At 49.1% G+C, this 21,490-nt stretch overlaps 1 protein-coding gene and 1 gene segment (V, D, J or C); both read right to left on the reverse strand.

The window, feature by feature from the left end:
• Positions 1-21,490, reverse strand: part of LOC140896674 (immunoglobulin lambda-1 light chain-like) — a 165,663-nt gene that overhangs the window by 99,832 nt on the left and 44,341 nt on the right. Inside the window, exon 4 of the mRNA XM_073308646.1 lies at positions 8,045-8,059. Coding sequence (XP_073164747.1) covers positions 8,045-8,059 — 15 coding nt within the window. The remainder of the gene's footprint in view (positions 1-8,044; positions 8,060-21,490) is intronic.
• LOC140896678 (immunoglobulin heavy variable 3-23-like) lies at positions 2,769-5,568 on the reverse strand. The segment is given in 3 exon segments: positions 2,769-3,576; positions 4,122-5,175; positions 5,502-5,568. Coding segments are annotated over 2 exon segments (438 nt in total).

Consider the following 21,490-nt stretch of genomic DNA (forward strand, 5'->3'; position numbering starts at 1 on the left):
ACACTATCTAATCTAATCTATTTATCCCCATCCACCCCCTCTATCTAATCTATCTATCTATCTCATACACCCCCTTAGCTAGCTATCAGACCCCTCTCTGTATTGAGCTATACTGTCCATCCGATACACAACAGACATGGGCAGATGCATCCCATATATACACGCCTCTCTCTCCTCCTGAAATATCTACAGCCCAGCACAGCAGGGCAGACCCGGACCCCGCTGGCTCACTCTCTTTCCTGCTGTATGGAGTACAGTTGTAGCCACCACGGTCCCAGGATATCAGACACAAGGCGGGGGAGGTAATATTTTCTATTGGACCAACTTCTGTTGGCGGGACAGAGACAAACTCTGGAGCCCCACAGAGATCTTCTTTGGGTCTCTTTCCTGCTGTGTTTCTCAGGCAGAAGTTGACACTGACCTGTCACTATGCAGAGATGCTGTATCCCTGTTGGTCCCAAGATATTGGAGAGCCAAGGTGGGTGAGCTGATACCTTCTGGTGGATCTCTCTCTCTCTCAGCTACAGAAGTTGGTCCAACGAAAGAGATGGCCTCCCGCACCTTGTCCCTCGCAGAGGGGGGCTGAGAGAAGGGGACAAGCCAGGCGGGTTCAGCCCCGGAGGTGTGGCACAGAGGTTCCTCCCTTTCTGTCTGGGGGCTCCCTGTCTCTGTCTCCCTGTCTCTCTCCGGGCGCAGTAATAGGCGGCGGTGTCCGCAGCTGTCAGCGAGCGGAGCGGCAGGTAGACCTGGTTCTTGGAGGAATCAGCTGAGAGAGTTATTTGGCCTGGGAGAGACTGGGCGTAGCATAAGAGCCACTCCGGTGGTACCAGTCAATCTCTCCCAGCCAGTCCAGCCCTCCCCGGGGAAGCTGCCGGTACCAATCCCAGTAATCAGCAGAGACGGACCCACCAGAGATCGCGCAGGTGAGTGTGAGGGGCTCGGAGACCTGCCCCATCCCGGGGCCGGACGCCAGCAGCTGCACCTGAGAAAGGGCACCTGGAAACATAAATTAATAAACCAATGGACCTAGAGAGCAAAGAGTCTCCCGCACTCGCCCAAACTCCCCCCCCCCCCCGCCATTTCCCTAGTACTCACATGGGGCCAGGGCCAGCAGAGTAGCTAAGAGCCAGGTCATCATGCCTCGGACCAAAGCAAAACAGCCGGAGACCCGGACACCGGCTTCTCTCTCTGGGGAGAGTCTTTGAAACCCTCCGCAGCTTCTGCTGAAACCTGAGACCAGGAGCCAGAGGAGGCTGCAAACACTGTGCGACGCCTGCGTCAAACGCTGTCTCCCTGGCACAGGGAGCGAGGCGTTCCCACACCTGCAAAGCAGCGCGCTCGCTCTCCCGCGGCCATTCCTGAAACACACGCAGCCTTGCACTCTCCCTGTATCTCGCTCAGACAGAGACCAGCTCGCTCGTTAACAGCCACGTGCCTTAACGTTAGGGCGACTCTCACTGTCCCTTAAGGGCCTAGCGGCGGGAAGGATTAACCCTTAACTGCGGTGACACAGCGGATGCAGCTTCGCTCTCCTGCAGGCTGAGGGACGAGGCGGGTGTGACCCGGGAAATGCAACTGCCTCCCTGTACATATCCTGTGCCTTAAGAGAGGATTGTCAGTTCTCGCCGGCGGCCGGGTGTCCAGACATTAGAGAGGGCACCTATTGGGGGAACTACCGGGGTGATTTCCACACGCTCCCCGGCAGGAGACAACTGAAGACCAGTCCTGTTATTCACATTGTAGGTGCGCTCTGTCAGAAATTGCACCACTCCCATTTACCAATGGAATAAATGAAAGAACGAGTAAATAAAATTATTTTGCTCCCTCCTTTCCCACCAGAGATAACTAAGGTCCAGGCCTGAGTGACCAACACTTCAGAAGGGTAGTGACATCATCCCTTTAAGAGTCACCCACAACATGATCGCACCGCTTTTACCAACGGCGGGCGGGGGGGGGGGGGTGAATGAGTGTTTCCTCTTTTTCCATAAGAAGCAAATAATTCCCAGGCCTGAGTATTCAATCAGGCTGTCACAGTTTTTGGTTACTTGGAGGGATAATGGGAATTTGGAGGACGGAGTTAGATGGTAATTGCAGACATACAGAGCATTACGGTGTTGCTCTCTGGGAACTCCAAGGTCAGGGACATGTGAATGTGATATTTGGTTTGGCACAGGAAACCCAGCTGCGCAGTCTACATCTCCTGTAATCTGATAGGCGAGTGTCAATTCCAGCTGACAAGAAGAGAGGGGGGAGGGTATTCCAAGACCCCCTTTGCAATAGCATCATGTCCCCAAATGCTGTCAACCTTGAGATCTCCTAGCAGGGAAAGGGGTGAGGGGGAGGGTCCCTAAAGCATCTTTCCCTAATAATGTATCTCCGGCCCAGTGCTGAGCCCTATGTTCCACCACCAGGGAGCAATGAAGGGGGCAGTGTCCGATATTCCAGCAGCCTATGAAGGTCCCACGCAGACTGGAGCGCGCCAAAGAGAACAAGCGCTGCTCTCTAGTGGTATGTACTAGGGTAGAAGGCGCACAGTACGATTCAGGTCGGGGGGAAGTGCTGTACCCTACTGGCAGGGCTCGGGACAGCAGGTGCACACTGGTAACCGAGGTCGAGGCATGCGCATCTAAGACAAGGAGTGCGCACCTCTGAAAATGCCAATTCTGCTGATGACTCAGCTGGGGGAAGGTCAATGGTTCTATAGACTGAAAGGGTGTTTTTTATGTTTTTCCATTTTTCTGTACGGGAAGGAAATGGCATTAAAAACTACTTTAAAAGAATGTTAAGGTGGCAAAGTCAAGCCCTCGAACGATAGGAGATGCCAGAACTCAGGTTGCCCATGTAATCTTAACTCTGCCCCCTGGACGGGACTGACACAAGACTTCACACACTGTTTTTTCCTCAGGACTCCTGCCGCAGTCAGTGCCCAAGAAGGAGCCGCAGGGGAGTAAGGCGGGGCTATGCAAAGAAGGGGACTGGTGCTGTCTGCAGCCCCCCTGCTCCATTTGTTGCGGACGTTGCGAGGTGTGTGCCAGAGACCGGGATAGAGGCTGTAGCTCTCCTAATGTAACTCAGCCTTGGCGTGTCTTTGCAGCCTTCACCGGGCTCCAAAAATTATACTTTCCTACGTGATGACTAAAGAGTTGAGGACATTTTCTACTTGGTTAAAATCCATGTGATTGAACTTTGAGGTGTGACGTGCTTCCTCAGGGAGGCTGTGACAGGAACGAGAGGTTTTTGACTGAGCTCAGACCAGCTTCCCCTCATTGTGTGTCGCACAGTGATACCGGGCGCTGTCCTCGACTCTCAGTCTCTTCACTTGCAAGTGTAGCAAATTGCTGGGGTTGTCCCTGGAGATGGTGAATCGCCCTTCTGCTGAGTCCGCCTAATCCGTGTCAGAGCCAACCCAGTTAATATAAGAGACCCACTCTGGTCTTCCCCCGGGAGCCCGTCGGTACCACAGCATCGCTTAGTCACCAAATCTGAACCCGGAGGCTTTGCACGAGTTGTTGATAGACTCTCCTGCCATCTTCAGGCCTCCCCCAGACTCCACCAGCTGGACCTGCAATTGGGCACCTGAGGACATAGGTAGGCGGGAGGGATAGCTCAGTGGTTTGAGCATTGGCCTCCTAAACCCAGGGTTGTGAGTTCAATCCTTGAGGGGGCCATTTAGGGATCTAGGGCAAAAATTGGGGATTGGTCCTGTTTTGAGCAGGGCGTTGGACTAGATGACCTTCTGAGGTCCCTTCCAACCCTCAGATTCTATGATTCTATAACAGAGAACGATTTTAGCCTGGTACTCAGTAACACTGAGGCCTCCCGAACTTTTCAGGCCAGAATCACCTTGGGGCAGTGCTGCCATGAAAGCAACATGCCGCCAGAGGATCATCTTCTTCTGATTAGTCTGGGGAAAAATCTCCAGTGGGACTTGTTCAATGCAGGCACATGGGGCTGCAGCTTTTGCCCCCTGCAGGGTCAGGGACAGAGCGTGAGTGTGACAGGAAATGTTGTTATTCCATTTGCATATGCTCCCTTCTTTAAGGGAAGACCAGTCAACCCCTGGGGGGTCCAGTAGGACCCTTGCCTTTGTGTAGCGGTTCATCGTTACCAGATACACTTACCCTGAAGAGGATCAGTGTGGAAATCCAGGGATAATTTCCCGGCCGCAGAAACGAATCTCTGGTGTAGAGGCGCTTCTGTTTTTAATCAGGCTCGTTATCACCGATCCGGGGTTGCCAGTTCTGCCGGCAGTGACCAGTGAGTGCTCCCATTGGGTCCTTGGTGTAATTCAAGTCGGAACTGGGCATTTTCTTTCCAGCCTGGATAGCAAGAGAGCCAACATTTGGGATAGGTCCTCTCTTGGAGTAGACTCCCCACCACGCTACTAGTTGTGTGCAAAAATCTGGAGCCCTTTCCTTTGAACGTGTTGCTGGAGGAACAGGCCTTCCACCCAAGTGCTCAGGAAGGACAGACATGTTCTCTCACGATACGCTGTGAAAGAATTCCTGCAGCAGCCCGGCTTAGTAGACACCCGCAGGTTTGCTGGCGAACCCAGCAGAGTTCAGGTCAGTTCTCTGCTCTCACCCCCGGCTGTCTGTGTTTATAACCCTGCCCTGTGCTCTGAGAACAGCTCCTGTCCCTCCGGGCACAGATACACACCTTGCACCCCGAGAACGCACTACTCTGGACAAGGACGCCACTAAGGAGCTGCAGTGAGTGGGTGGGTGGGTGAGCAGCGGGCTATGAGTTGTGGGTGAGGGACACCGGCGTTCAGGGGGTGATGCTAGTCATGGGACGCTCCCGAATCCCCTGAGCTGAACGCAGCGAGTTTTTGTCTGAGCTCACACCGGCTTCCCCTCACTGTGTCTCTAGCAGCGCAGTGATACCGGGCGGTGTCCTCGGGTCCCAGGCGGCTCATTTGCAGATACAGCTGGCTCTTGGCGTTGTCCCTGGAGATGGTGAATCGCCCTTTTACGGAGTTAGTGTAATCTTTGCTCCCGCCAGTGCCGCTGATCCAGGAGACCCATTCCAGCCCCTTCCCGGGGCGCTGCCGGTACCAGAGCATGGTGTAGCTGCTGAAAGCGAATCCGGAGCCTGTGCAGGAGAGCCGCCTGGAGCCGCCGGTGGTCGCAGCCCCGCCGCCGGACTCCACCAGCCGCCCCTGCGCCTCGGCCCCTGAGGAACAAACCGGGGTGGGGGCGTGAGAGCGGGTGGGAACAATCCCCTCGGGCCAGGTCTGGGCAACGGCTCCAGCTTTGGCCACAGTCTAATGTAAGGGGGGGAGGGGGACATCTGGTCTGTCAATTATATTTGTGAGACAAAGGGAAACGATTTGGAGGTTTCCAGCCACCGCCTCTCAGACGAGACAAATACATGGTATGAAACCGGAAACAAAATCCGTGTGTCCCAATTTATTCCCGGGGAATCTCCCCTCTCCCGCTCCGGTCAATCAATGGCAATAATCGGATCAGCAACCCCCCGATTCCCGCCATCCGAAGTACCTTTGGACGCTGCTGCGATGAAAGCAAAATGGAGCCACCACCGCATCGTCTCTGCGCGTCTGCGGCCAGTCCTCGCCCTGGGGACGGGTCCGGAGCTGCTCCCTGCACTGACAGAGCTTCTCCGCGGGCCGCAGGGTCAGGGGCGGGTGGGAACAGCCCGGAAAGAGAGTCTCTGCACGGGGAGAATTTGCATAGCCCCGCCTCATTTAAATTACCACTCGGAGAAACCCCGCCCCAGCCTTGCTGAGCTAGTGACGAATATCCCAGGGAGGAGGGCGGCTAACTATCAACCACAGGGCGGTGCTGAGTTTTCACCTGGCCAATTATGACTATTACCTCTGAGAGGGCCAGTTCACGGGTCACAAGAGTAGCAGCCGTGTTAGTCTGTATCCGCAAAAAGAACAGGAGGACTTGTGGCACCTTAGAGACTAACCAATTTATTTGAGCATGAGCTTTCCTGAGCTACAGCTCACTTCAGTTATTGCAGATACAAATGCACTGAAAGCAGTGGAAGCTGCTGCCTGTGAAATCCACCCTTTCCTTCGGGAACCCACCAATCAGGATCCGGGAGCCTAACTTCAACTTCCTACATTGGAAAAGTCTTAGTCCTAAGAGATCAGACAGTGGGCTGGGCCCCAGGTCGGACAGCCGGGTTTCTTTCCTAGTGGGGCAGCAGGGGCAGCGTCAGATCTGCCAGCAGCGAGCGACATCTGACCCTGTCCGCTTTTGGCTGCCCCCTGCCACAGCTCGCAATCCACCAAGGTCTCCCGGGACCCAGGGTGCAGCAAAGAAAGGCTGACCCCTCACGCCCCCCAGAGGCCGCTTGGGAATCATCGACCTGAAGGAGCGAAGAGGGATCAGGGCGCTGCCCCCTAGGGGCAGGGTGTGCGAGGGGTGGCACGCTGGTTGCCCGGAGGGGCGGGTGTGCAGCAGAGAACATGGGGGTGCTGCCCCCTAGGGGCAGGGACTGGGACAGCGGCTGCCTCATATTTGCTACCCAGCCCTGACCTGACTCTGCAGCCCCACAAAAGTCTTGTCCGTCCCGCGCTGCTGGCAGCGCTGGGGACATTTTCTCCTTGGTTCAGTTCTGTGTGTGTCTGACTCTTCACCTGGGGTTTGCCCCGCAGGGGGCTGTGACTGCAAAGGGGATGTTTTTGTACGTGGTTAGATTCCCTGCCCGTCACTGTGTCTCTCACACAGTGATACACCGCCGTGTCCTCGGGTCTCAGGCCGGTCATTTGCAAATAGAGCAGGTTGCTGGGGTTGTCTCTGGAGATGGTGAATCGCCCTTTCACTGAATGGCCATAGTCCGCTGAAGTGCTACCGGGGTTAATGTAGGAGATCCACTCTGGCGCTTTCCCGGGAGCCTGGCGGTACCAGAACATCCAATAGTTTCCAAAGGGAAATCCGGAGGCTTTACAGGAGATGCGGATAGACTCTCCTGTGGTTTTAACACCTCCCCCAGACTCCACCAGCTGAATCTGCGAATGGACTCCTGCAAAATTAAAATAGAGTCTTAATAATCTCCACCATAATACTGAGCTTCTCTCTGTATCCAGGCAAGGAATCATCTCTGGGAATTGCTGCCATGAAAGCGAGGGGTAGCCACAGCATCATCTCTTTTCTGACGATTTTGGAGACAATTCTGCAGGAGAGGGCGCAGAGAAGTGGGGATGGGTGTGAGCTGCGGAGACACGTGTCTGTGCGGTGTCCTCTGCAGACCCAGGGGCGCCGGGGGTGTCTCACAGGAAATGTGGTCACTCGATTTGCATCCGCTCCGGTCTTCAAAAGGAGAGAGGAATAGACCGTAGTGGCTATGTGGTAGCAGCAGACGGAGCAGCAGTAACTTTACCCTCCTCTCTTTGTGACTTCCTTCCCCATGGGTATAACGAGGGCGCCGTGAGGAACCCTTCCTCTGTCGGCTCCAATTTCTTTGTAAGTTCTTCAGGGCAGAGACTGTCGCTCACTATGTGTCTCCACTGAGCGCTCATCGCACACGGGGCCGCTACACGGTGGGATTCCCAGTTCCCATCACAGGAAAACTGGTGAGAGAGGCAAGAACAAATCCCTGTGTTGGTTGTGAAATGTCAGCTGCAGGCCCCTGAAATCTGGCTCCGACCTCATCTAGCTGCCCCTGAGACCCTAGCTAAGGTCTGTGTTGTGGGTTCTAGCGGCTACTGTCCTATAGCTGAGTTATAAAAAAGCGCCATGGAGAAGCGAAACAGGAAAGTAACTGAAATACTTCTCCGATGGATTGTATTTACTGAGGCACAACCCATCCTAAATTCTCAATTACTGCGGGACAAGCTACACTCACTGCTATGTTTGCTTCCCACTTTTTATGAGTGAAGTACCCCAATAGTTGGATGCTAATATTTTAATTTCATGGTTAAATTTATTAACTTTAATTTGGGATATTGCAGATTATGTACTCTATGTATGTTGTCACTTTTAATCCAAACTTTGTACTTTGGGATAGTTTAAGCCTGAAAGATGATCCCTCACTCCCACAAACCTTGGGAGGCAGACCAGTCCTCATTTACAGACAGCCCCCCAACCTGAGGCAAATACCAGAAACCACACACCACACAACAGAAACACCAATCCAGGAACCATCCCCTGCAACAAACCCTTTTGCCAACTCTGTCCTCATATCTACTCAAGAGACACCATCACAGGACCTAACCACATCAGCCACACCATCAGGGGCTCATTCACTTGCACATCCACTAATGTACACCACCATGTGCCAGCAATGCCCCTCTGCTATGTACGTTGGCAAAACTGGACAGTCTCTATGCAAAAGAATAAATGGACACAAAGCAGATGTCAAGAATTATAACATTCAAAAACCATTTTAACCCCCCTGGACACTCAATTTCAGACTTAAAAGTGGCCATTCTTCAACAAAAAAACTTCAAAAACATACTTCAACGAGAAATTGCAGAACTGGAATTCCTTTGCAAACTTGACACCATCAAATTAGGTCTGAATAAAGACTGAATGGCTGGGTCACTACAAGAAGTAATCTCCCATCAACTGTTGAGTATGAGCCATCCACCCTGATGGAATTGGCATCCTTAGCACTACAAAAAGTAATTTTTACTCTGTAGACATTCACACCTTCTTGTCAACTGTTGGGAATGGGACACATCCACCCTGATTGAATCATTGACCCCCCACTTGGTCAGGCAACTCCTGCCTTTTCTTGTGCTGTATAATTATACCTGTTCCTGTATTTTCCACTCCATGCATCTGAAGAAGTGGGTCGTAGCCCACGAAAGCTTATGCCCAAATACATTTGTTAGTCTCTAAGGTGCCACAAGACTCCTCGTTGTTTTTGCTGAAACAGACTAACAGGGCTATCCCTCTGAAACTCGTCACCATGCAAAATAGTGTCTTTTAGTGTATTCTACATTGGGGAGGTATAGTGGGAATAGAGGGGCACCCAGCTTCTGGCATGGGGCAAATATGGGGGACCCTGGTATGGGAGGAGGTGATAATGGGGCGACTCCAGCGGGGAAGAGCCAGGGGAGTCCCTGAAAAAAAAGTGGGGGTGGAAGGGAGGCAGACTGGTAGTTTGTGTAGGGCAGGGAGTGATGCAGGAGACCCCGGGGTGAGCAATACGCTGAGCCTCCACAAGGTAGGAAGTGTGCAACCCCCCTGCTTGTAAACAATAACACACTTCTTGGTGCCCTCTGACACTTGGCTCCCCTCCCCCTCCCCCCGGTGCACGCAGGGGAAATGACTCATCCCCCTTCGCTTTCGAGACCGCCCCCCGCTCCGGCAGTTTGTGTCGGGAGCCCGGGGCGCTCCGTAGCCCGGTGGATCCCAGAGAGCGCAGAAATACACCGCCGAGTCAGCCCGCTGCGCCCCGTCTATGGACAGCGTGAACGATTTGACATGGGTGCTGAGCTCGGAGGAGAACCGAGGGGCCACCGAACCGCGCGTGTATTCATTTCCCCTCTCATTTCTGTGCAGTAGGAGCAGAGACTGCTGCCCAGGCAGCTGCTGGTACCACCCCAGGGCGTCGTACGTGTACGTGGTGCTGTGTTGACAGGACAGTTTCACGGGCCGCCCTTCCCTGGCTGACGCAGACGCTGGAATCTGGGTCCCGGAGTTCCCAGCCACGGGGCCTAGCAGGAGGACAGTGGAGGCAGAGTAAGATCCGTGAGTTAGAAAACACTCAGTCTGACTGCCAGTAAATTTAAACCACTTACTGAGGAGAAGTAGGCAGACGGAGATCCACATCTCGTCTCTACCGCTGTCACACACAGAATGATTCCTCTGCTGTGTCGTCCCGCCTATTTACAGTCAAGGACCCACTTCCCCCCGTGGGAGGGCTGTGAAAAGACAGAGGGAGAAATTCTGCCAGAAAAGCCACCCGGAGACAATGGGAAGGAGTGGTTTTTTTTCTTAAACTATATCTCCTCGGTGTAGGTGTATAACTTCGTTATATTTATTGCAGGCAAATAAACTAGGTAACCATTTTCCGGAGGAGTATAATCCATAAAAGCAGACATATAGACAAGCAGATACATTTGTATTTACTTTCAGACAGAGACAGAGAGTTGTAGTCGTTTTGGTCTCAGGATATGAGAGAGACAAGGTGGGTGAGTTAATATTTTTTATTGGACCAACTTCTGTTTGTGAAAGGGACACACTTTCGAGGTTCACAGAGCTCTTCCTCAAGTCTGGAGAAGAAAAGCAGACCTGAGGAGGAGTTCTCTGAATCTCGAAAGCTTGTTCTTTCCAAAAACAAAAGTTGATTCAATAAAAGTTATTACTTCACCCACCTTCTCTGATAGAGAGAGAGAGAGAAGAGAGAGAGAGAGAGAGAGAGAGAGAGAGAGAGAGAGAGAGAGAGAGAGAGATCCTTCCCTCCTACTGCAGAGATTTGGGTTAAGGGTGTTCTGTAGATCGGCAGATTAGCCTCTTGACACTTTTCTTCTTTAACTCTCCAAGGAGGGTTTCCACCTTGGACAGCTCCTTCAGTCTAACTGGTCTCAGAAGATGGACTATGGGTGAATAGCAGCACCTTGTGGCCATTTCTTTGAGTTACAAAATGGTCTTAAATTCCCCCTCTGCACAGGAGAAGAAAAACTTGCCTGTCTATCTATCTATCTATCTATCTATCTATCTATCTATCTATCTATCTATCTATCTATCTATCCTATCCTATCCTATCCTATCCTATCCTATCCTATCCTATCTTATCCTATCCTATACTACATACCCGTGGATCTCTAAAACTGCTTTTAATGAATTATACTCCTTTGAAAGATGCCAACCTAGACTTAGTATAAACAGAACTAAATTCTGTACTGCTGTCTGATAGAGTCACTCCTTCCAGTTCTGTCCGGATGGCTTCCCTGACAGCTTCACACGTCACAGAGAGACAGAGAGAGAGAGAGAGAGAGAGAGCGAGAGAGAGAGAAAGAGATCGATCCCCCAGCCACTCCTGCCCCAGAGCTGGCCATGGTCTGTAGTTTGCAAGCGATGCTTCGCCCTCCCGCGGCTCTGTCAGTTTTGGCTCTGCTCCGCAGCACAGCTGTGGCTCCGTGGGGACTGGAAGCGCAGTAATACACCGCCCTGTCTCGCAGCTCTGCGCTCAGGATCTTGAGGGTGAACCTGTTGTTGGAGCTATCAACTTCCCCTACGAAGCGGCCCTGGAAGCCTTCTCCATAGTGGTCCCCTTCTCGGTAAACCCAGGTCAGGGGGCCCCGCTGCCCCTTTCTCTACCAGTTCATCCAATAGCTGTTCATCTCCCCTCCCTTCACACGGCCCTGGAAGGCCACTTCCTCGCCCTCCCGGACTGCCAAAGCCTGGGCACCTTGTTCCAGCACCACATCACTCCTGACTGCTGGCGAGAGAATAAAGCGTATTAATCAGGCAAAGAGATTAACTGCCAGTAAGGGAGCAATGAGGGAGAAGGATAAAGGTCAGCGGAGATGGCTGAGCAGTATCTGGCAAGGCAAGAATTATTCTGTGTAACTGAAAATCTGGAGAGAATTTAACAGCTTCACAACCAGTTAAAGATGAAGAAAACGAGAAAGTAAAAACAAAAACCGGAAAATCCACCTAAATACAGAAAACACATTAAAAAACTGAAACATAAACACCTGGAAACCACCCTAAAGGAAAAACAAACAAACAAACAAACAACAACAACAACAAAAACCCTACCTCAAACACAAAAACCTGAAAACCAACCTAAACACAGAAAACACACACAAAAATCAAACACAAAAGCCTGAAAGCCAACATTAAAAGACACACACACACACACACACAAAGAGGAAAAGAAAAACACAAAGACAGGAGCACCCTAAATTCAAAATAAACACTGAAAACACACAAAAATATCATAACATAGGAACAAAAAAACACGAATATGAAAACCTGAAAAACAAAATAAAAAGTGAAAAAGGAACAAACTGAAAAAAGCCAAACACAGAAAAGAAGAACATAAACACCAGAAAAGCTCCATCAACACAGAAAGCACAAGAAACTCAGACACAGTAAATTCATACACAAAAACCTAAAAACCCAAAGAAAAAGCCAGAACAAACCCAAACTCAGACAGCAAGTGCAGAATTAGGGCTCTGTGCTATTGTGTTTTATTTACTTCCGCATAAGTTGCTGAGAAGCAGCAGAAGGCAGCAGCCTCTTCTCATCTCTGCAAAAAAACGAACACCCAAGAGTTTCTCAGTCATCCCCTTTGTCATACAAAAGTCACGTGCCCCTTCCTCTGCAGGCGCTGGCAGAGGATGGAGGTTGGCAGCAGTTCGATTTCTGGGTTAGCGTGGCTTCAAAAGCGACAAGATGGAGCTCCCCAGCCTTTGACGTCTTTAGCTCACAGGGTAACACATCGCGGCTCCGCTCACACCCCTCCGATCAGACATAGAGCAGCCAGATATCAAACAGCTCTTTCCCCTCTTAATACGGATCCTTCCAAACACCAGGTGGGCCTTTAACCTCCTTAGGACTGGAGAGAAAAGGAGAAATGCCGCACAACTGTTCACACAGACCTGGGCTCTGCAAAAGGCACCCAGCAAAGCATTTCGGCTGCAATTTTCAAAGAAATCTAAAGGAGTTAGATACCTACATCCCATTGAAGTGCAGCTTGAAGTTCATACTGTTCTTGCTGTTGTTGTTTTAATCATCCTGGAAAAGATTTTTTTTTTTATAGTATGGTACATTTTTAAAGAGGAAAGGGATTCTTTCTTTCTTTCTTTCTTTCTTTCTTTCTTTCTTTCTTTCTTTCTTTCTTTCTTTCTTTCTTTCTTTCTTTCTTTCTTTCTTTCTTTCTTTCTTCTGTTTTTGTGAAGACGGGAGGGTCTTCTTTCTCTTTCCTGGTTTATGTTGACTTTTAGACTTTTGTGCGTGTGTGTTTATTCTGTTTGTGTTTATCTTTTTGCATTCTGTGGTTGCCTTCTTGTTGTTTGTGCTGTACATTGTCGCTGTGTGTGTTTTGGGAATTTTTGCTTGTTTGTGTGTTTGATTTTTTTGCATTCAATTTTCTGGTTTTGGGGGGTGCTTTTTGATTTTTCTCTATCTCGGTCTATGTTTTCTATGTTTCTTCCCTTTTTTGATTCATTCTTTGGTTTGGTTCTTTGCTTTTCATTTTAAATTCTCAGGGACAAATGTTTCCTCTTGCTCTAAAACACGTTGTAGCCTTTAAATTTATTTCTAAATAGCGCCTTAAAGTGTTCCCTGTTTTACAGGCTCAAAGAATGTGTTTCAGGAGAAAAATACCTTTGCTGTAACCCACTTTGAAAGTGGGTTAAGATAAACAGGAACAAAGCAACAAGGTCCCTTTGATACGAACTTCATGAGCTGCTCTCTCATCTCACCGGAAATAGGTGCTTTTCTTTTTTAGGTGCATGCCTTGTTCAATTTAAGGTGACTCATCCTGGCCTCATCCAAAGTCTTTTGAAGTCAATAGGAGTCTTTCCATCCACTTCAAGGGTCATTGGATCAGGCCCGTGATAGGAATATATTGCACCATGAATGTGGACAAGAATAAAGCTTATGAAAATTGTACAGCATTACACTATACCCAGGGACGACAAAACGAAATGCCCCATATCTCTTCTCAAGAAGGGAAGAGAGGTGATTCATTGTCATAAGAGTTAAGATATAAAGCAGAGAGAGATTATGAGAGAGAGAGAGAGAGAGAGAGAGAGAGAGAGAGAGAGAGAGAGAGAGAGAGAGTGGATGCATTATCAGGTCCTAGCCACCAGGGAAACCAAATCTCCAACCACTGTGGATTTTATGTCTGAAGTGCTTTTGGCCTCGGTAGGGTAGTCTCCTACAGCATTTGAGGAGGTGAGATATATGGTTTCAAGTATCTTTTCCAGTCCATATTCATCCAGTGATTTAAAGAAACAAATCCAGTCATTGAAGAACATTCTAGTCTACTCTAGTCTAGTCTCATTTCCTGTATTGTATTGTGCTCCCATATCCTGTATTGCACTCTCATTTCCTATAGTCTAATAAATTCTGGATTGTAATTATAAATATAAACAAAAAATGAATTTCCCAACAACAGACACACAAAGTTCTTCTTGACAATGCATGTGAAATTCATTACTGGGTACTGATACTTGTACTGGTACTTGCCCCAGAGGGAATGAACAGAACAGGGAATCACCCAGTGATCCATCCCCTGTCGCCCATTCCCAACTTCTGGCAAGCAGAGGCTAGGGACACCATCCCTGCCCATCCCCTGTCAGCCTTTGTTTTTCTAGGCTAAATAATCAATCGCCTCTCCTAAATTCAGCTCTCCATTTCCCTGAACATCTGAGTAGCCCTCCTCTTCCACTTTGAATTAATCTTTTTTGAACATGGGTGACCAGAACTGGACAATGAATTCTTTTAAATAACCACTTGATTTTATCATTATTAACGGGCATGAACTTTCCATAGAAGGGTTTACAAATCTCATTCATCACCTGCATGTCTTGTCTTTACAAGACTCATTTGCCTTTGGTCAGTGTCTTGTCATTATCGGCGTTTTTATTTCGTTTGCAGTGTTGTGGTAGCTGTGTGGGCCCCGGGTAAGGAAGAGAGAAGGGGGAGATCTAATATCTTTTATCGGCCGAACTTTTTCTCCACAGAGCTCTGCGGTAGCTCTGTGGATATTGCCTCACTCACCGTGTCTATTTATTTTCTAACTTTCGGCCAATCTTCCCTGAGGAATTCAATCCAGCTCTAACCCCCGATATTGCTCGGCACTAGAATTCTCTTCCTATGGACATTTTAGCCCACGGTTGTCTTTAATCACCTGAGCTGCACCACTGAATTCAACAGGGGTCTTTCCATTGTCTTCAATGGTCTTTGGACCAAGCTCTCCTTGAGTGGCAGGTTATTGTTCAGGGTGTTACAAGAGGTGAACCATTGTGGGCTGCAAGGCACAATAATATACAGCACCATCTCCCGGTTGTAAAGTCCTGATGGTTAAAATGCTGGAGCTGTTGGCACGGTCAACAGAGAGTCCACAGCGTCCTGAATTTCTCTCCTCACTGTAGCTGTGAGTGATGTAAGTCAGTTCAGTGCTGGCCTTCCGGTAATACCAGTAAATGGAATCGTAATTCCCGTCAGGAATGTCATGCTTGCATTGAATCTTTGCATCAGCCAATTCAGCACCTCTCTGGTCGGGGGACTGGGTTACTTCAGACAGGCAGATACCACCTCGGGGGAGGGAGAGAGAGTGAGAGTTAAATACAAAGAAAAGGAATACTTGTGGCACCTTAGAGACTAACCAAATTAGTGGTTAGTCTCTAAGGTGCCACAAGTCCTCCTTTTCTTTTTGCGAATACAGACTAACACGGCTTCTGCTCCGAAACCTAGAGTTAAATAAAACACTAACCAATAAATGTGGGCTAGCGATGCACAGCACAAGAGGAAAATGAACTGGACTTAGTCGGTTAGCTTGCAATGGTGATGACAGAGGAAGATGGTCTGGTATGGAAGGCACTGAGCTGGGTCTGAGGACACTGAATTTAACTTCAAGCCCTGCTACCAACTCTCTGGGTGACTTTCAGCAACTCATCTGGGCTGAGAACAGCAGACACCTACAAGATTTGGACACTCAGTTCCCATTAAGAGTAGCAGAAGTTCGGCCTGTAAATCTCTTAGGCATCGTTGTAACTCTCAGTTGTATTCTCTCTGGGTCTCTATGTAAAACAGGGATAAAAGAACTTCTTTTTTCCTTAGACTTTGTCTATTTAGGGCAGAGACTCACTACGTATCTGTACAGAGCTCAGCACAGCTTAATGGGGTGCTGATTTCAGTTGGAGGCAGTGGCTGTTACTATAACAAGATCGCATTTAAAAGAGACAACAGGCGGCGTTACTCACAGAACAGGGACAAGACGAGACAGCTGCGCCCACTCATGGCACTCTGACTGCAGGGTCTTCTTGTTCTGTTTGTAGATCGAAGCTCGCCGCTGTCGCTGGCGGTGGGGAGATAACACCGACAGACCGCGCCTCCGCACGCATTCAACCCCTCACCACTTCTGCCTTATCTGCAAAGATTGCATGGCAGTTTGGTTGCTATGGCAGTAAAGGAAATAGGGGATTAAGAGGGTGTTTTTGAACATATCACAAGGTGTTGCTTATCAAAAGGTCTCGGAGTGGTAGCCCTGTGTCACGGAGTGTGGGGGAGTCCCGGCCCTGCACCCCTCTTCCTGGGATTCACTGAGACTCTCAGCCAGCCAGTAAAACAGAAGGTTTATTGGACAATAGGAACACAGTCCAAACCAGAGCTTGTGGGGACAACCTGGACCTCTCAGTCAAGTTCTTCTAGGGGAGAAGGGAGCTCAGACCCCAGCCCTGGGGTTCCCTGAGTTCCTCCACCCAGCCCCAAACTGAAACTAACCCCCCCCAGCAGGCTCCCTCCTGCAGCCTCTGTTCACATTCCTGGGCAGAGGTGTCACCTCCCCCTCCCCCTCCTGGCTCAGGTGACAGGCTCTCAGGTCTCTCATCCCCAGGGCACATTCCCAGGTCAACACTCCCCCCCTCCATGCTGCTTCACATCGTCACATCTCTCCCCCCTTGGAGACTGAACTGAGCGGGGTCACTCTGACCAGTGACCTGGGGAAGTTTGGGGTCCCCTCTCTGGGACAGCGCATCCGCTATCAGGTTGGCACTTCCCTTCATGTGGACCACGTCCATGTCGTAATCCTGCAGCAGCAGGCTCCACCTCAGGAGTTTGGCGTTGGCTCCTTTCATCTGGTGCAGCCAGGTCAGGGGAGAGTGGTCGGTGTACACGGTGAAGTGTCACCCGAAGAGATAGGGCTCTAGTTTCTTGAGGGCCCACACCATGGCCAGGCACTCCTTCTCGATGGCCGCGTAGTGTTGCTCTTGCTCAGGTACACAATGGGGTGTCTCTCCCCCTTTTCATCCTCCTGCATTAACACCGCCCCCAGTCCCATGTCTGAGGCGTCAGTGAACACCACAAAGGTCTTGTCAAAGTCTGGGTTTGCCGGAACTGGGCCACTGACCAGAGCCTCCTTCAGCACCCAGAAAGCCTCCTGGCACTGCTGGGTCCAGACCACCTTGTCTGGCTTCCCCTTCTTGCATAGCTCAGTGATGGGGGTGGTGATGGCGCTAAAGTGGGGCAGAAATCTTCGGTAGTATCCTGCCATCCCAATAAAGGCTTGGACCTGCTTTTTTTGTGTGGAGCGGGCCAGTCTCTGATCACCTCCACCTTGGCTGGTTCTGGCTTTAGGCGGCCGCTCCCCACCCGATGGCCCAGGTAAGATACTTCCGCCATCCCCACCTTGCACTTCTCCACTTTTACAGTCAGCCCAGCCCCCTGGAGTCGGTCCAGCACTTGTCTAATCTGGGACACGTGGTCCTCCCAGGTCTGGCTAAAGACACAGATGTCATCAATATACGCCACGGCAAAACTCTCCATCCCCCTCAGGAGCTGGTCCACTAGGTGCTGGAAGGTGGCCGGCGCTCCCTTGAGGCTGAAAGGCAGGGTCAGGAACTCATAGAGCCCCAGAGGGGTGATAAAGGCCGATTTCAGCCAGGCATCTGCATCCAGCGGCACTTGCCAGTAGCCCTTTGTAAGGTCCATGGTGGTAAGGTACCGAGCTCCTCCCAGCTTGTCGAGCAGCTCATCAGGCCTGGGCATGGGGTAGGCATCAGATACAGTGATGGCATTGAGCTTCCGACAGTCCACACAGAACTGGACCAACCCGTCCTTTTTGGGGACCAGCACCATCGGCGAGGCCCAAGGGCTGGCCGATGGCTGGATCACCCCCAAAGCCAGCATATCCTGGACCTCTCTTTCCAGGTCCTGAGCAGTTTTCCCTGTGACTCAGAAGGGGGAGCATCTTATCGGCGGGTGCGACCCTGTCTGCACCCGGTGGACAGTCAGATTAGTGCATCCAGGCTGGTTGGAAAACAGCTGTCGGTACGGATGCAGCACCCCCCTGACCTCAGCTTGCTGGGCAGGGGTTAGCTGATCTGAGAGGGGAATTGTTTCCAAGGGGGAACCAGCTCTGTTCCCAGGGAATAGATCTACTAAAGGGTCATCTCCCTGCTCCTCCCACTGTCCACACACGGCCAACACCACATTCCCCCTGGCATAATATGGCTTCATCATATTCACATGGTACACCCGCCGGTGGTGCGCCTGGTTCGACAGCTCCACCACATAGTTTACCTCATTGAGCTGCTTGACAACCTTGAAAGGGCCCTCCCAGGCGGCCTGTAGTTTGTTCTTTCTCACGGGGATGAGAACCATCACGGTTGGAATGTAGCTTTAGATTTAGGATTTAAGGTTCGGGGATAGCCTTAGATTTAGGGTTAAGGTTACAGCGAGGCTGAGGTAAAAGGTTTGGAGCAGGTTTAAGACTAGGATTCCATGGGATATGGGAGCCCAAAGTCCTTTGGAAATCCCAGTCTATTTACCTCCGAGATTCAATGTCCAAATGCTAAGAATAAAACACTTCCCCATGATTTCTCCTATAGCGACCTAGTTTTTTATGTTCTTTAAGACATGGCTGCGAAGAAGAATCTAATCTTCGTATATCCGAAGGCAGCTCTAGCTAGGGACGAGGGAGGAGTTTGGAGCTCATAAAAGACACAGGAAACACGCTGGGTTCAGGTGAATCTGCAGCTGACATCCTGCTGAGATTATAGGGAAAAGGATGGAGTTGTGGGTCAGGCACTTGTCTGAGACTCAGGAGAGCTGGTTTCAGTTGCCAGCTCTACCACAAATTCCCTTTGAGACCTTCGTCAAGGCAGTTAGTCTCTCTCTGCCTCAGTTTCCCTATACGTAAAACAGAGATCCTAATATTTCTCTGCCACACCTGGACTGTGAGGATACATCTTTGGAAGCACTCAGATGTTTTTTTGTGATGGGGTGATATAAGTAGATAGATACCCAGATAGCTTTACTGGGAATGAAGTTTGGGACTTTCAAAGGATGATTTTAATGAAACGTGGATGTCTCATTGACAGAGGCTCTTTAAAAATTCCCAGACATCATCCTAGCAATATGTTTTAAAAGACTCTTTTTTCCTCCCTGGTTAAAATCTGAAATAAATAGAACCTGGAAAGATTCAAATGACATGGGTATTATACTTTTTACCAGTAGGTTGTGCTACCTTGTTGTTTTCCCCAAATCTACCTGGACAGCGTTGCTTTAGTCTCATGCATTATTAAAATGTCATACAAAGCAATAGGAGGTTTTTAACTAATCACACCAAAACAGAAGGTGCTTTATAGGTTGTGACAGTCGCAGACTTGCAGCTAGTCATTTAAATCTCCCACCCACACTCATAAATAGGTTATCTTCATTTAAATCACTTAACAATGAAGTGAGCTGTAGCCCACGAAAGCTCATGCTCAAATAAATTGGTTAGTCTCTAAGGTGCCACAAGTACTCCTTTTCTTTTTGCGAATACAGACTAACACGGCTGCTACTCTGAAAACTATCTTAACTCAAGTTTTTAAAAAATCGGTATTTTTACTACTCTTTATTTTCAAAATATGCTAGTCTATGAAGAGAAAAAAATTCTCAAGATGTTAACAGAATAAGCTCAGGCCCATTCTATGATCCAGGGTTGATAAATTACTGTAAAGATTTCAATAAAGATTTGGTTTGGGGGGGATAGGAAGCACTAGCTTGACATCAGTACAATCACCTCAAAATATTTATTTATTGGCAGTGTAATAATTCTGCTAAGACCCGGTGTTCCCAGGCTCAGACTGCCTAACTTCCACTGCATCAAGGAAGGGAAGGCTTTTTGCTCAGCTTTGCTATGTAGCTCTGTCACTTTGAGCTCTGCAGGGCGCAGTAATACACCACTGTGTCTGCCAGCCTCAGTTCTGTGATGTTCAGGACTTTGCATCTGTCAACCACTTCTGGGAGAAACCTGCAGCATCACTGGCTCTTTTAGCTCCTCTCTGGAAAATGCACGGCAGGCCATGGTTACGATACTGAGGTACTAGAAGAGAGATACAGCGCCGAATAGGAGCAGAGAGAAGTTATTTTAACTCTATATTTAGCACTGCTGGGGCCGTTGCTGGAATACTTTGTCCAATTCAGGTGTTCAGAAATCAAGAAGGAGACTGATAAATTGGAGAGGGTTCAGAGAAGAGGGTTCAGAGAAGGGTTGTGAGAATGATTACAAGTTTAGAAAACATGTTTATAGTGATAGACTCAAGAAGCTCAAGCAGACTGCAGTATATTTTCCCCATGTTTTAAGTCATAATCTGCAACAAATGAGTATTTTAATTGTATTATTTATCTATATCTTTTAATTCATATTGTTTTATACCTACTGTACCACAAATGGATTTTCTTTCTTTCTTTCTTTCTTTCTTTCTTTCTTTCTTTCTTTCTTTCTTTCTTTCTTTCTTTCTTTCTTTCTTTCTTTCTTTCTTTCTTTCTTTTTTATTTTTACCCATAAGTTGCCATAAATTGTGACTTTTGGGCCAAAATGTTTGCCCACCCCTGATTTAGGATAAGGGCTAGAGTTAACATTCAAATGTACCCTTAGATTTAGGATTTAGGGTTAGGGTTCGGGTTCGGATTAGCATTAAATTTTGGGTTAAGGTTATAGCGTGGTTGAGGTAAAAGATTTGGGATAGGTTTAAGAGAATCCATGGGAGCCCAAAGTCCTTTGAAAATCCCAGTCGATTTACCTAGGAGATTCAATATCCAACTGCTAAGAATAAAACACTTCCCCATGATTTCTCCCTTAGAGACCTAGGCTTTATGTTCCGAGACGTGGCTGCGAGGAGCAATCTAATCTTTACGTGTCCGAAGGCAGCTCCAGCTAGGGACGGTTCAACAGAAACCAGCTGAGTGGAAGAAAGAGGAGTTTGGGGGAGCTCAAAACAGACACAGGAAACATGCTGGGTTCAGATTAGTCCGCAGCTGAAATCCTGGCAAGACTGTAGGAGATTTTCCCAGGAGATTAAATATCCAAATAATAAGAATACAACACCTCTCTTCCTGACTAAGCTAATACTTAGTCCTGCCAGGAGTGCAGGGGACTGGACTAGATGACCTCTCAAAGTCCCTTCCAGTTCTACGATTCTATGATTCTCCCACAGAGACCAAGTTTGGCCCTCTCAGATGTTGCTTCAAAGAGGAAACTAACCTTCAAGTCTCTGCAAGAAGCTACAACTTGGGAAAGTTCAAGAGAACTCGGGCTGGACAAAGAAGGAGGGAGTTGGAAAATTCCTAAGAGGTTCAGAAAACACGCTGCATACAGGTTGGTCTGTAGATCACATTGTGCTCAGCTTGTAGGAAGAAGAATAGGCTTGTGGGTAAGGCTCATCTCTGGGTGCAGGGAGAGCTAGCTTCAGTTCCCACCTCTCCCCCTGACTCCCTTGTGACCTTTATCAAGACAATTAACCTCTCTGGGCTTTGGTTTCCCTAGCTATAAAATATTCTCTGTCTGCCCCAAATGTGGATTGTGAAGACAAATAAACTGAAGCCCTCAGAAATTCTTGTAT

Source organism: Lepidochelys kempii, chromosome 13 (genome assembly GCF_965140265.1).
Source record: "Lepidochelys kempii isolate rLepKem1 chromosome 13, rLepKem1.hap2, whole genome shotgun sequence".
In the NCBI taxonomy this organism is placed as follows: Eukaryota; Metazoa; Chordata; order Testudines; family Cheloniidae; genus Lepidochelys; species Lepidochelys kempii.